The 15,764-nt window shown below is 32.6% G+C and overlaps 1 protein-coding gene across 6 annotated transcripts; it reads left to right on the forward strand.

The window, feature by feature from the left end:
* The first annotated feature begins 8,238 nt into the window (after positions 1-8,238).
* On the forward strand, positions 8,239-13,834 carry LOC112747436 (homeobox-leucine zipper protein HDG5-like). Of its 6 annotated transcripts, none has more exons than XM_025795446.3 (9): positions 8,239-8,356; positions 8,666-8,874; positions 8,947-9,119; positions 9,197-9,314; positions 10,261-10,452; positions 11,512-11,973; positions 12,046-12,147; positions 12,226-12,972; positions 13,036-13,834. In XM_025795446.3, exons 2-9 carry the CDS (start codon positions 8,731-8,733, stop codon positions 13,450-13,452), a joined length of 2,355 nt encoding a protein of 784 aa, XP_025651231.1. In that variant the 5' UTR covers positions 8,239-8,356; positions 8,666-8,730; the 3' UTR covers positions 13,453-13,834. The 6 variants fall into 6 exon arrangements, with proteins under 6 accessions (XP_025651231.1, XP_072073525.1, XP_072073526.1 ...); XM_072217424.1 differs by having other exon boundaries at positions 8,950-9,119; XM_072217425.1 differs by having other exon boundaries at positions 8,325-8,556; positions 8,950-9,119.
* The last annotated feature ends 1,930 nt before the right edge of the window (positions 13,835-15,764 follow it).

Consider the following 15,764-nt stretch of genomic DNA (forward strand, 5'->3'; position numbering starts at 1 on the left):
CGAAAAAGGTAGGTGTATTTAAAACTAAATATATTACTTTAAATATGTTGTTGGTTTATATAAAATATTTAATTAATTTTTTGTTTCTGTTTTTATAAATTGAACCTTTGAAATTATATATTATATTTATAAATTATATGATGTCCGACTTATTCTGGCTGGTCGTCCGAGTTTTTCATAAGAATGTGGAGAATGGTATTTGTAAGAGATTTCGATGTTTAAGTTATCAAGGGATTTAAGCTTATTTTTAGTAGGTTAGAATTTGAATATAAGTATCAGTGTATTTATAATAAGTAAGATAACCACATTTTAAAGTAGATTTATCTTTATTAGTGAATAACCGTTTTTTTTTTTATATTAGGAGTTTGTTGAAATTTATATTTTAAATGAAATAGAAATAATATGAGAAAATTGGAAAGTCAATTACTTATTTAGACAAGTAGGATTGAACTTATCTCTTAAGAGGTCTAATAAGTAAAATAGGCCATTTTTGATGGACCTTTATTCTTAATGGGCTGAGTTTGTTTATACTTTATTACTTTATAGTATGTTGAAAAAATGATATGATTAATATTGATTAAAGTGTATTTTTAAATGTAAAACGTTATGTCATTATTTTATTTTTGTTTTATTGGAAACAAAACTGGATTATATTACTTCTAGCTAGACCTTTATCTAAACATAAAATCGAACCTCTGAGGCATATTACGTACTTCGCTGTGATATTATTCAAAACCAATCAACATGAATGTTGTTTCGTCCTGGCTCTGGAGTGGCTGAGCTTTAGCTACTCCGAGCAAGCGGCCGTTGGAGAGGAAGAGCTATACGTCGGTTTGAATCGAACACCGCAGCAGAAATACCTGCAAAAGATACTCCAACACTCAAGTCAATAAGGATCTAAAGTAAACTAGTCAAAATAAGGAATAAAAGACTGAGAGTGAGAGAACCTGACTCTTGGCCGAGGATACTAACTCGGCTTTATAGGAGTTGTTTTACCGTTTATTGTGGATAAGTCCTAGTTTGTAGGTTGGTTATGATATTCTGTTTTAGGTTTGTTGAGCACGTTTCTTGTTTTCAAATGGGTGAGGCCGAGCTTATATGCCTGCGTGCCGAGCTTATCAGGCAGCTAGCGTGAGGCCGATCTTAGCTGCTTACGTGCCGAGTTTTTCAGACGGCCGAGGATAAGGGTGACATATCATAGCCCCCAAGCTTGCCTTAGTTTGGACAGGACTAAGGCAAGCTTTCGGACCAGGAGTACCGCAGTCCTCGGTCGCTGAGTTGTTGTCGTATATGCTCCTTACGGCCCCCAAGCTCGGCTTGGTCTTGTTCAGAATTCAAAATGTTTCCTGTAGTGGTGGCTTCGTTCTACGCGCCATCATGACATGATTGATGTGAAAACTGTCCCATTTTTCTAGGCACCCCTGTCTATTGGATTTAGTAGTGGATTTTAATGCTTTTCTTTTTTGTCAATCTGGAGTAAATGCACAGGTTGGTAACCGTTTGTTTTATAGAAGTTATGTTTTGCTTACACTTCTTTTTTCTTTTCAAACTGCTGAGTTCTGAGATAAAGGTTATTTTCTCTCACTGTCTGAAAAAAATGACCAAGCAAGGTCAGTTGTGATTCTTTCTTCGTTTCTTCTTTGTTCTCTTGTGTTTTTCTTTTCTTGTCCTTGATGGAGAACTGTAATGTGGTAGACCCTTATGACTGGGTTAATGCTAGGGTAAGGAAGCGCGTGTCTCAGTTTGATGATGAGGAGTTGGTGAGGTTACTGGGGTCAAATATTTGGGTCAGAGATGGTAGTAATGTTATGATAAAATTGTTGCCATGTGGGATGGATGACCGGGTCTGTGACCGATTAGATGATTGGTCCTTTTTCTATATATATAGCTGTCTATTCACTGAGCTGGGTGTGAGACTTCCCTTTACCGAATTTGAGTGTGGGATTTTGTATTGGTTAAACTGTGCCCCAACTCAGCTTCACCCTAATTCCTGGAGTTTTGTTCGGGCGTTCGAAATATTGATGGAGCTGCTAGACCGTCAGCTGTCTCTTAGGTTGTTTTTCTCATTATTTCAGGCGAAAGGGGTAAATCGGGGCTTGTGGGTGAACCTTAGTAGCTACCCCTATCGTGCGATATTTGGCCTGTATAAGTCATCGTTTAAGGACTTCAAATCTATGTTTGTGAAGGTTAGGAGTGTATCCGAGGATTTTCCCTTTTATTTGAATGAACATTTAGTGGAAAGGTTCCCCATGTTCTGGTGTGCCGAGCCATATCAAGCACTGGATGTAGATGATAGGCTTCTTGATGATGATATTGTAATGAATTTTTTGTTTAAGTCTTTGGGTCCGAAAGGTTTGTTATCGGTTGCTGAAATATTGAAATGAGATACCGATAGACAGGCTGTGTATGACCACATAAGTAATTTGATTTACTATGTTTGTTTCCTTCTCTGCTTTGATATGTTGACTCTGATTTGGTTTGGTTGTGGTTTTCAGCCGAGAAAGCTCCCACCATTACTACTGCAGGGTTGAAGTCTTTCTTCAACCAATGCAAGAAAAGTGAGAATGAAGTTTCTTCCAATGCAGGAAAAAGGTCCTGCTGCTGTTGTGCAGTATGATCCTATTCATAAGCCAAAGCGTAAGAGGGGTCAGGCGAAGGGTAGTGTTGCCGAGGTATTGGAGGGTAAGGGTGATTCTTCCATGATTCTCCAAATGGTGGAGTCTGCCTACGAGTCACAGAAGAGGCTTCATGGATATGATGAGAACGAGCATGGGAGGTCATTGTGGGCGAAGCTCTATCCTTTTAGTATAATGGCTGACGAGCTCTGTTGTTTTCCGGATGACATGAAAATAATCGATGAGGTTGGTCGAGCTGGTGTTAGTCGCTTTCTTCAGGTATATTTGTTTTCCTGTTTTTAATGTTATTTGTATTCTGTTGTGGTATTGTTACTGATCCTTTTTTTTTACAGGTGATTGGTGCTCGAATTGTTGCCATTAGTAGGACACAAGAGTTTGCTTTGGGCCGAGAAGAGAAGGAGGCGTCACATCTTGAAAAGCTGTCTGGTATTATTAAAGAGAAAAAAAAAAGATCTCTAAACTGTCTTCTTCCATAAAACAGGTGCAATTGAAGTTTGAGGAGAAGAAGCGTGTTCATATATCTTCTTCTTCGCGAGTGAAAACTCTGGAGTCAGAAAATGGTCAACACATCCAAATACCTTTTCAAACACAAACTAATTATTTCGGTGAGTGACAATATGCCGGACCAAACACTCACTAACACATACAAAAGCCTTAAAAAGATATTTTAAGAACATTTCTTAGTAATATGATGTCGAGTATTAAAAAAGTTGTTTGTTTAATAGTACACATTATTGGGAATTGTTTTTAATATTTTACTAACAAATTATGAATATGTTTGTTTTATTATTATACACATTTTTGTTCTAGAAATATATTCTTAATTTCTAAAACACGCCAATACCAATAGAAGAAGAAGAAGCTCTTTAACAAAAAATATAATAATCAGAATATAACATATTTTTAAATTTCAAAATTTGACAATTAATTTTCTGAGAAATAAAATATTCATAGGACTTAGATTTTAAAACTTCAAATGAATACGAGAATAATATATTTTCATAGATAGATGATTCCCTAAAACAGATTAAAATTCCACTTTTATCCCGGTTTTTCTTTTGGCATGTTTATGACATGTCTGCTCAAACTAGTTTGCACTTTGCACCAATCTCTTCCCACAATGATTAATTATCCCTCAAATGAAAACATTACCACATAATCCAACCCTTATTTTGTTAACGCTGACACTCATCGCTTCTTAATTTCTTACTATTACTAGATACATCTATGACATAGTTTCTTTTTTTAATTTAACCACAAATTAAACCATTCACTATATAAACGAAACCCCGTATTTTGAGATGTGCCAAGAAAATGCTTGAAAGCAACCCCCCAGTTATTATTGTCATTTTTGACCCAACCATAAACCAGGAACTTGGGCTCCCCACTCATGATGCAAAAATTAAAATTCATTGCAGAAGATTTCATAATTGCTAAAGTTTTTCATGAAATGCAATAATATCCTCTGTCTGGATTCTATACCCAAAATTTAATTCCATATATAAGGGGCCTTTTTGGGATGGATGGTGTGGTCCCCCACATTGAAATTGACATCCATGGATATCAATTTCTTCTCCCATCTTTCTCACTGGTTTCAGTGTCAATTTGTCACGTTATATCATCTCCCACGGGGGGCCATCACAATCTCCGCCATGCAAAAAAAAAAAAAACTCTTATAGCCGTTGATCACGTTCATCGTATGAATGGACGGTTCTGATCTGTTTGACCATTATAGAATCTTGTCCTTCAACGCTTCTCTTTTCTTGCAAGTCAATATTTTCCTTACCTTTGCTAATCACTGCCTTGGTAAAAATGCATACCGCTAGGGAAAAAAAAAATAAAAAAAATAAGCAAACACAGCGCGTGTTTTTCAATTTTAGGTCTTCTACATTTCTTTTAACCACCACTCATATAAAGATATAAAAAATATAATTTTTTTAAAGTTATTTATTTTGACACAGTTAAAAAACGTGCTCTAAAAAAATATGAGCTAACAATAAAAACATAAATTATATATAAAATTGAATCAAAAAATAATTTAAAATATCTAAGAAAATAAATAATTAAATTATTCAAACTAATAGACAGAAACTAATAATTTTAACTAATATAAATTTAAATGATATTGAATTTTTTAAATTAATACAAAATAATTTTTTTAAAAATACCAAATTTTCAATAAATTTTATTCAAGAAATTCAAAGTTAAAATAAAAATGGTTAGACTAACAATGGAATAATTAATAATAAAAATTGGTAGATTAAAATATATAGATCTTCAAAAATTAAAAAAAATAAAAGAATTATAAATAAAAATTTAACTCTTAAAAAATTATTAAATTTACAAAATAAAAAAGTATCAAAATGATAATAAAATAACAGGCGAAAATAATATTATAAAATATGTAAAAAGTAATAAAAATATAGAATACTTTTTTAATAAAATTTTTGTTAAAATTTTAAATTTTAAACAAATTACAAAATTAATATCAAAATCAAAATAACAAATTGAAAAATATAATAATATTTTTTTAATAAAAATAATATATTTAATCTATATCATATATGAAAATTTTAATATATGATAATTTATTCGATAGACAACATCAAATTAAAAAATTATGATTAAACCTAACAGACAGGGACGGATCCAGAAATCTAAAAGTGGAGGGGTCGAAAATTAAAATATTATATAATCAAATATAAAGCTATATATTTAATAATAGATATAACCATAATTAATTTTTTAATTTAAAAAATTAATAAATACTTGTCAAATAAAAAAATTATTTCAGTTTTTATAATTTTTTCATAATTTTTTATAGTTTTATATCTACTAAATTAAAGTATAAAATTATATATTTTTAAATATTTTGTTAATTAATTTACTATATTAAATATTTATGTGACAGTAAGTTATATTTTTATGTTTTATATCATTAAGAAATATAACATAAAATAATATAAGTTAATTACACTAACAATTTTGTTACGTGAATTTAAAATATATTAAAGTGTTTTTATATAATAATAGGGTAAAAATTAATTAAAAAAGAATAAAAAACTAAATAAAATTAGAAAAAAATAATATTATTATAATAATATTAAAATATTTTTATATGATTATAAATGTGTTAAGAAAAAAATGTAAAAAAAAATTCGAATTAAATAAAAAATACAAATAATATAAATATATGTAGAAAAATTTAAATTCTATTACATAAAGAATAATAACTCTTTTTTTTACCAAAAATAAAGAGACTCGAACCTACGAGCTCTTAATTGAGTATGAAAAGACTATGTCATTTAAACTATAACTCATTAACAAAAATAATAACTCTTTTTACTATCACTACATTATTAAAAATAATACTTTTTATCCGTCCCTGCTAACAGAAGTTAATTAGCTTAGTGGAAAGAACCTCTATTGGGAGGAAATCATATCGTTCATCCTTAATTCAAATTTCGAGTATCATTTTATCTCTTCACATTTCATCATCTAATCTTTCTCATAAAAACAATATTTTAATAAAATATTATGTATATACAAAATGCACTACTAAATTAATTATTATATATTTATATATAAATATATATGTTATTTAATTTATTTGTAATATATATTTTATATTTTAATATATATTTTATATTAATAATTAATTTGACAATATATTTTTTTATATATCTAACATTTATTTGTTTGTTATTAATTTATTTAAATAAGTGTTGAAATTTAAATTGTATTTTATACACACGCAACAACTATAAATAACAAATTTTTAAATAAAAGATTTTATATTTTCTATAAATTAGTCCTTCATCGGTTTAGTTGAAAAATAATATGAAATATATAGACACATCCATCCGCCTAACATTAATCGGTTGGACCGCTCTTGACATGTGAGCTTGTGGAGCACTTGTTCTAAAAATTCTTGCAAATTATTATACCTACTTGCGATTCTAATCTAATCAGAGGTTGATTCTTCTTCGAATTATCAGTTTCGTATTTAAGGAATGAATCATGAAGATTACACTATCCCAGTGCAAATAAGAAAATCATATACACCATTATTTAAATGGGTTTTTGAGATCTTAGCTAGTTATTCTATTTTTATTTTTTTATGTTTTATCGTAAAATACATCGAGCCTCTTATTTCTTTAATTTGAGTGCACGGGAGTAGTGATATTGAGCTATTAAACATAGAACTGGTTTTATTTGTTAAAAGAAAATGAGTAAATCAATTTGATCAAATAGTAAAATTTATTGTTTAACTAAACTTGATTTTATTTGTTAAACAAAAAAAAAAAAAACTAAGTTTGACCAACCAATAAATCTGCTTCACATGTTACATGCTCATTGTTCAATCATTCTATTTCATCAAAAAATGCTTTTACTCTACTTTATTGCAATATCTAAGGAGTCGTATACATCCTTGAACAATAAGCATCAACAATTCTAAGTAGATAAAAAAATCAATTATTAAATTAATTATTTATATAAAATATATATTAAAATATAAAAAAATACATAAATATATAATAATTAATTTAATAGTTAATGTAGAGGTGTTCACAGTGCAGTTTGGTTCGGTTTTAAAGAAAAAAATCATTCAATCTGAACGTTTAATTTATGTGCGGTGCGGTTTAAATTGGATGATTTTTTTTTTGAAAATTCGATCCGATCTTATTACAAGCGGTTTGGATCGGTTTGGATTTACGGTTTTTTAAATAAAAAAATTAAATACATATAATAAGTCTCAATATCAAATTTTAAATAATCAACAATGACATAACAAGTTTTAACAATATCTTAAAAAGCCAACGATAACATAAAAATAGAAATAAAGTTATAGGTTAGTTAAAATAAATAAATAAATAACATTTTGAACATAAAATATTTATTAAATAATAATAATACATGAATAATAAAAAAATATATAACAAATTGAACATGTTATAAGTATAATTGTAAATATAATAATAAAATAATAATATTATAGCATATTGTGTGGTTTGGATTGGATTTGATCGGTTATAAAAAGTAGATTCAAAATATGATCAATTCAGCGATTTGCAAAAAATAGAATCCAATCAAATCCGAATTAGTACGATTTTAATCGATTTTTGATTTGGATCGAATTAAATAAACAGTTTAATTTGGATCGATTAGTACATGTACAATGTATTGCTTTATTCATGTGATGTCATTTACATTTCTAAATTAACAAATAACTTTTGTATGGTATATAGGAAAAAGAAAAAGGCTTACATGTAACGTCGAGCTTCATTCTCTTCAAGATGAGGATTTCACACAATAATATATGAATTTAGCTAAAGACACATATTAACATTACTATTAATAAATAATTTATTAGAAAATATGTATTATTTTGGGCGGGAAGTGGAAGAAAGAGAGAAGAAAGGCGCGTGGAAGAGAGAGGAAGAAAAATGTGTTTGACTTTGGTGGATAGTAGAGGATAGGGTGTGGGAAACGCATGGAGCGAGGAGCGAGCCATTAAGAAAGAAGCACGTGGAATGTAACAGCCGACGCAGTAAGTGGCGCTGATCGGTTTCTGTCCAACCGCATTTACCCTTTTCCCACCAGTAAAATAAATTACTACCATTATAACCGATTTATTACAACTCCACCACACTCTTCTAGTAGTGGGTGTGTCTTCTTGTGAACGTCACAATACCATTGCTTCCAACCTTTTCCCCATGGTCATGCTCTCTATTCTCTATAATATTTACTACTCTTTTTGCTTATTTTATTTTTTACATTTTTTACATGTGTGTTATAAAAGAAAATAAATCTTCGAAAGATTGTGAGGGACATTATTCTATTTTGTTTCCTTTGATACACTCCTGAGATTTTGCCTATTTGTCTGTGAAAGGAATCTTCCCTTATTGTTGTATTTTGGGTTGGTGAAATGAGAATGTCCCGTTAGCTTTCTTCATTAGCTCAGCTCTTGTTTCTGTTGCTTGGATTCTGATTCTGATATTTTTTCGTTCTTTGGTGTGACAAAACAGGTTTGCCTCCACTGAAGAAACTTTTTCTCCTCAACATAAAAAGAAAGAAAGAAGAAGCAGCAAGAATGTATGGGGATTGCCAAGTAATGTCTACAATGGGAGGCAACGTAGTTGTAAACTCATCAGAAACACTTTTCTCTTCTCCGATCCAAAACAACAGCTTCACCTTCATGCCTACCATGCATTTTCATCACTCTTTTCCCACCATGGTACGCAAAACAAGCCTTTCTCTTCACTTTAATTATTATTGCTTCCTGTTTAATCAGTTTGTGCGGTTTTAGAAGGAAGAAGACGGGATCTTGAGAGGGAAGGAAGAGATCATGGAGAGCGGTTCAGGGAGCGAACAAGTTGAAGACAAGTCAGGGAATGAGCAAGAGACTGATCAACAACAGCCTCAGAATAAGAAGAAACGTTACCACAGGCACACTGCACGCCAGATCCATGAGATGGAAGCGTAATTACACTTAACCCCCACACTTCCTTATGCTTAGATCTCTATTCTTTTTTATCAAACGTAATTTTCTTTTTTAGTTTGTTCAAGGAATGTCAACACCCGGATGATAAGCAACGGCTGAAACTTAGCCATGAACTCGGCCTTAAACCGCGCCAGGTTAAGTTCTGGTTCCAGAACCGCCGAACGCAGATGAAGGTACGGTTCAAACTTTTGTTGTTATTATTGTTTTATTCTATATACTAGTCGTAAGAATTGAAAGCTTTAAATCACCAACATTTCCATTAAGACGAAAAAACCCTAAAAAATGTGTAGTGTACCCATAATTCATAAAGCTCTTAATTCATGCCATTAAGTTGAACGTCTCCGCCTATAGATACCTTGCACGTTTCCCAATGCAAACCGCGTTCCTTGGTTTGCATTAAAATCGTCTCTGTTTTTCCTTTTTCAATTTGGTCAAAATTCAAGTTCAGTCGATTTCAGGTGAAGTTGATAATTGAGAGTTATTAGATGATTTGATTGATTTGACTAAATTTTCATTTAACGACTCTCAGTTATTAATTTCACGTGAAGTCGACTGTACCTAAGTTTTAACATTTCAATTTTAATTTGAATTTTTTTGTTTTCCTGTAAGCCCTAGTACACAGTGGTAATAATAATAATCAGCTATGCAACACAGGCGGTGGTAGCTAGAAAGTAGAAATAAAATGAAGCACAGTGAAGAGAGAATACTCAACAGTGAACACTCCTCTTTCTTTCTTTCTTTCTTTCTTCATTTACTTGTTATTATTATTACGAGAGGTCTTTTATTTTTCTTCTTCCTTGGCCTTTTTCATCATACAGTCTGGATCCCATTAATGTTAGGCATTTAACCCAACCTGCCACATGTGGTCGCAAAACCAGTACTCATATTTATTGCACTATTTCATCATTACAGTCTTTTAGGGTTACGATACAATGGAACCAAGGGTCTTCAAGTAGTAGTAAAAGCTTTTGTATTTATTATACCTTAGTGCGTATTTAATAATTTATCATCATTATCGTCACTTATTGTATGTATATACATTTTAAGATTTAAGATTATCTTGTGTGCTTAGCTAGCTTGTTAGTTGTTAATTTAATAACTTTGTTGGTAATATTATAGGCACAACAAGATCGAGCTGAAAATGTGATTCTAAGAGCGGAGAATGAGACTCTAAAGAATGAGAATTATCGTCTACAAGCATCACTGCGTAGTGTTATATGTCCCAATTGTGGTGGTCCAGGAATAATGGGAGCTGATCTTGGCTTGGATGAACAACAACTTCGCATTGAAAATGCCAGGTTAAGAGAGGAGGTACCTTACCCAATTTATTTGTTCCCCTCTCTCTCATTCTAAATGCACTACTACTAATAATAATTTTGCTGGATATTATATGAACCATTTTTTTATTGTTTTGATTTTGACCAACCATATTATTCTATGCTATCTGACTTCGAAAATTAATAGTCGGTTCTAAACCCATATGTATTAATTAGGCACACGCTGGTATGCATATGCATATCTACTTTGGTAGTACTATATCATGACATGTAGTTTCATAATAACATCAACTTTATCAAAGGTGAAGGCACATTAATTTGACGGATATATAATACATGTAGATAAATTAAGAACGTACAGATATTATAAGTGACATCGCTTGATTTATTAATTTATCATTTAGCACGTTTGCACTAATTAATGTCAATTATTTTTTTATTATTTTAAACAAAGAAAACTTTATATTTTGACGACTTTAAATATATTTCACATTCTATCTTATATTTTGAAACTAACAAGTTAGTTAGAAGAGGTTAGGACTTAGGAGGCTATATATGAATTATGCTTACTCCTTAATACATGTTAATGTCAATTTTTTGGAAAAAAAAAAACATCCCCACAAATTGATTACCACTAGTAATTAAATTTTTTAAAATTATTTTATTTATTTTAAAATTTAGATCTTAAATTACAAACGTTAAATTATAAACATAAGCATTAAAATTAACTAAAAATTTTAGTTCTCAGTGCTTTCTATTATGTTATTTGTATGTAATATCACTTAAATCTCAATAGAAGTTACATATTTTTATAAAGTAAAAGTTGTTACATTTATTAAGACCTGCACGGCTGCATCCATCAATAGAGAGCAGTGAAGTTTACTATTACTAAGATTATATTTATGTACAAAAAATTATGTATATATTAAAGACTTATATACTTGTATATCAATATTTTGTATTTTATATATGTTTTATACGATTTGATAGGTGATTTTTTTTTATCTAGCAAGTATAATTGATTTAGATTGTATCTTGTTACCGGTGTTACATAAGTATTAAGTTTTGAGAATGCGTGTGATTAATTTTTCAGTTGGAACGTGTGTGCTGCCTGACATCAAGATACAGCGGGCGTCCAATCCAAACAATGGCACCAGCACCAGCACTGATGGCCCCATCACTGGACTTGGACATGAACATCTACCCAAGGCACTACGTTGATCCCACCATTCCCCCGTGCACCGAGATGATTCCTGTTCCAATGCTTCCCCCGGAAGCTTCTCAGTTCCCGGAGGGCGGTCTCTTAATGGAAGAGGAGAAGTCTCTGGCCATGGACCTTGCCGCCTCTTCCATGGCCGAGCTTGTCAAGATGTGCCATGCTAACGAGCCGCTTTGGATCCGTGGCTGCGACGGCGATAGGGAAGTTCTTAACTTTGAGGAGCACGGCAGGCTGTTCCCGTGGCCGTTGAATCTCAAGCACCGGACTGAAGCTAGCCGTGACACCGCTGTTGTCATCATGAATAGTGTCACTCTTGTTGATGCCTTCCTCGATGCTGTAAGTCATTATTCAACTAGACACAATCTTGCATGTTGATTATTTTCATCTAATCTTGTTTATATATTGTAGAACAAGTGGATGGAACTGTTTCCCACAATTGTTTCTAGAGCAAAAACGGTGCAAATAATATCTTCAAATGCTTCTGGCCATGCAAGCGGGTCTCTGCAGCTGGTAGGTGTCAATAATGATTCAAATTATAGTTATCATGCATGCAGTTTGATTAATTGATTATTACTTGTGATGGATCAGATGTATGCGGAATTCCAAGTTCTTTCTCCATTGGTATCGACTCGTGAGACTCATTTCCTTCGGTACTGTCAACATAACGCTGAGGAGGGAACGTGGGGCATTGTTGACTTCCCAATCGATAGCTTTCAGCAGAACCTGCACCCTTCTTATCCCAGATACTGCAGGCGACCCTCTGGCTGTCTCATTCAAGATATGCCAAATGGATATTCAAGGGTAACATGGATTGAGCATGCAGAAGTAGAAGAGAAACCCGTGCATCAGATATTCAGCAACTATGTTTACAGTGGTATGGCTTTTGGTGCACAGCGGTGGTTGGGTGTTTTGCAGAGACAATGTGAGAGGGTTGCAAGCCTCATGGCCAGAAACATTTCAGATCTTGGAGTGATACACTCACCAGAAGCTAGAAAGAACTTGATGAAACTTGCACAGAGGATGATACGAACGTTCAGCCTCAACATGAGCACGTCAAGTGGTCAATCATGGACTGCAATATCAGATTCCCCTGAAGATACCGTTAGAATCACCACCAGGAAGATCACAGAGCCTGGTCAACCCAACGGTGTCATTCTGGGTGCTGTTTCAACCACTTGGCTTCCCTATTCCCACACCAAGGTCTTCGATCTGTTACGCGATGAACGCCACAGATCTCAGATGGATGCTCTTTCCAATGGGAATTCACTCAATGAAGTTGCTCACATTGCAAATGGTTCCCATCCAGGAAACTGCATTTCCCTTCTCCGCATCAATGTAAGATCACTTGGATTTAAACAACTATATTTAGTTAGTTAGTTACACGTTGTTTTGATCCAGGTTGCGAGCAACTCATCGCAGAACGTGGAGCTAATGCTGCAAGAGAGCTGTACGGACCAATCAGGGAGTGTGGTGGTGTACACTACCATTGCTGTGGACTCCATTCAGGTAGCCATGAGCGGAGAGGATCCTTCATGCATTGCGCTTCTCCCACAAGGCTTCATTATAACGCCAATGCCGCCATCAAGCAACAACTCATCCTCTTCTGAAGCTCTTATCAATGAACATGGCTGCCTCCTCACCGTTGGCCTCCAGATTCTAGCTAGCACCATTCCCTCCGCCAAGCTCAACCTGTCCAGCGTCACCTCCATCACCAACCACCTCTGCAGCACCGTGCACCAGATCGAAGCCTCTCTTTGCAACACCGCCAACAATGAGCCAACCACCACCACTGCACCTCCCAAAACAGTGAACTAATTAATGCTTGCATTGATTCTCCCACCTAAAACCGAATCTGTTTAGCCTAGTGGTAACTTTAATTTAACAATGGGAGGGGTAAAAGTGGGATTTAAATAAAAAAGCACATGGGGGTTGTTAGTTGTTTAAGTAGTTAGTTAGGGAAGTGATGAATGTGTGGGTGTGGGTGTAGTTAATAGTTATGTTATGTGTGTGGGGTGTAGAGGGACTGAGGGAGTCAAGAGCGCACCAGATAATACCCTCTTGAGGGTGTGTTGGTTCGGGTATTGACTCCTGCTTCTTTGTCAGCCTCTACATATGTTTCATTCTCAATTCAACTTTGTTTCATTTTCATCTCTCCCGCTTTCTTCTGTTTATTATCATAATTCTGCATTTTCAATCACTTTTTGCTCAACACTCAACAATCGTATTACTTTGCTCTCTTTCGCAATCATAATAAAGAAAGCAGAGTGGATTAGAATCTTTTACACTAAGAGATGTACAAGAGTTGTTATATCTAGATGCCTAATCTCACCTAACAGCCAATACCAACTTTCTCGTTATATCCTAACAAACAATAACTAACTTTATTAATACAGCTTCAAAGGGATTTGTAAGGTGAAAACTCAGGTGAAGTCGACTTCACCTGAAGTTGATATCTAAGAGCTGTTAGATGAAAATTTAGTCAAATCAGTCAAATCATTTAACGGCTCTCAGATATCAACTTCACGTAAAGTTGACTGCACCTGAATTTCCATTGATTTGTAAAGATGTCTGCCACTTGGATTTCACTGGAACATGGGTAATGAATAGTCGTTTTCTAATTCACTTGGTCTCTAATAAAATGCAAATCCAATTCAAAGTATTTGGATTCACTCAAAGCAAATATAATTAGCTGCCAAGAGGCACACATTTTGATTATCACAATTTATTGTATGAGGAGCAGAAATTGGAATTGAGAATTCTCTTAGCAAGTTTTTAATCCAAGTTTTTTTTGCTTGTGCTAGAGTTCTGAATTCAGCATCTGTACTAGACCTGTTTATATATTTACATAGAATATTATATGTGATATGCTATATGTAAAATATTTTATATGAAAAATATATGATAAGATGATAAATTGATGCATGGTACAAATAAATTGATACATAGCTGACTAATAGGTTACTTTATGCATAAGGCAATATTTGAATTCTCGACACTTACTTAAGCAAACGAGTTAATTGATCACTCGATCAATCTAAGTTGTTTTTTGTTAGTAAGTTATTTCCAAGATAAATGCAATAGTTAACCATACACTTTTTGCAATCAGGATTTTCTCCACAATATGCATCCGTAAAGCCAATTCTTCTGGTGTTAGTACTTTAGAAAAAAGTAGTTCTTGATCTCTAGTACCTTGAATGTAACACAGAATCCTTTTCAAGATCTTTTAGACAAAATATAGAGTTCAATTGATGAATTAGAATATCAAGTTCAGAAGAACTACTTTCTATAACTAGTATATCATCCACGTGTGCCAACACAGATAGGTGATGGAGATAAAAGAACTTCTAATTAATAAAAGGCCAATTTTTTGGTGTTTAAAAATGAATTTGTAATATTTTAAAATTATTTATTTTAATATTATCTAAATGAAATATAAATTTTCATTTTTTATAAATTAAATATTAAAATTTAAATACCGTATCAATCACCTTAAAAACAAAAAAGAAAAAGGATTAGACTTGGTATTCACAAAACCAAAATGGTAAGAGACAAACTCAAGAACTATGATAGCTTTCTTTAGCTTATAGCCTTTTTCTTTTTTGTTGTAAAAACGGGGCCTGAGCCCGCTTATAGGAAAGGGGTTTGGTGAGCAAAGCTTAGGTGCCATTTATGATTGCCCAAAACATTATCTTTCAGAAACCCTACTTGTGATGTTTTTTCAAATACTCTTTGAAATAACAGGCCTACTTTATTATACTAGGGCTTTCCTTGGGCCTCATAAAAGCACAATCCATGTTCCCATCTTATTCTACTTTTATATATCTTTTTTCCTCCTTTTGTACAATCAACTCGATTCATATTCTCTATACAAAAAAAAAAAAAAGAATAAAGAAAAGCCTCGATTCATATGCTTCTTTCTCCGACCCGTTAATGTAACCTGAAGACTAGTTACTAGGTCTATATATACCTCTATTTATTATTTAATAAAGTGTCAAATGATCAAATCTGTTGTGAAAATATAGTGAAAAATAGATAAATAGAGATAGAAATTTATATATGAGGATATAGAATAGTTATAACTTGATGATATTCTCATAATATAATACTCGGTAATATATAAAAATATA

This window comes from Arachis hypogaea, chromosome 15 (assembly GCF_003086295.3).
Source record: "Arachis hypogaea cultivar Tifrunner chromosome 15, arahy.Tifrunner.gnm2.J5K5, whole genome shotgun sequence".
Lineage (NCBI taxonomy): Eukaryota > Viridiplantae > Streptophyta > Magnoliopsida > Fabales > Fabaceae > Arachis > Arachis hypogaea.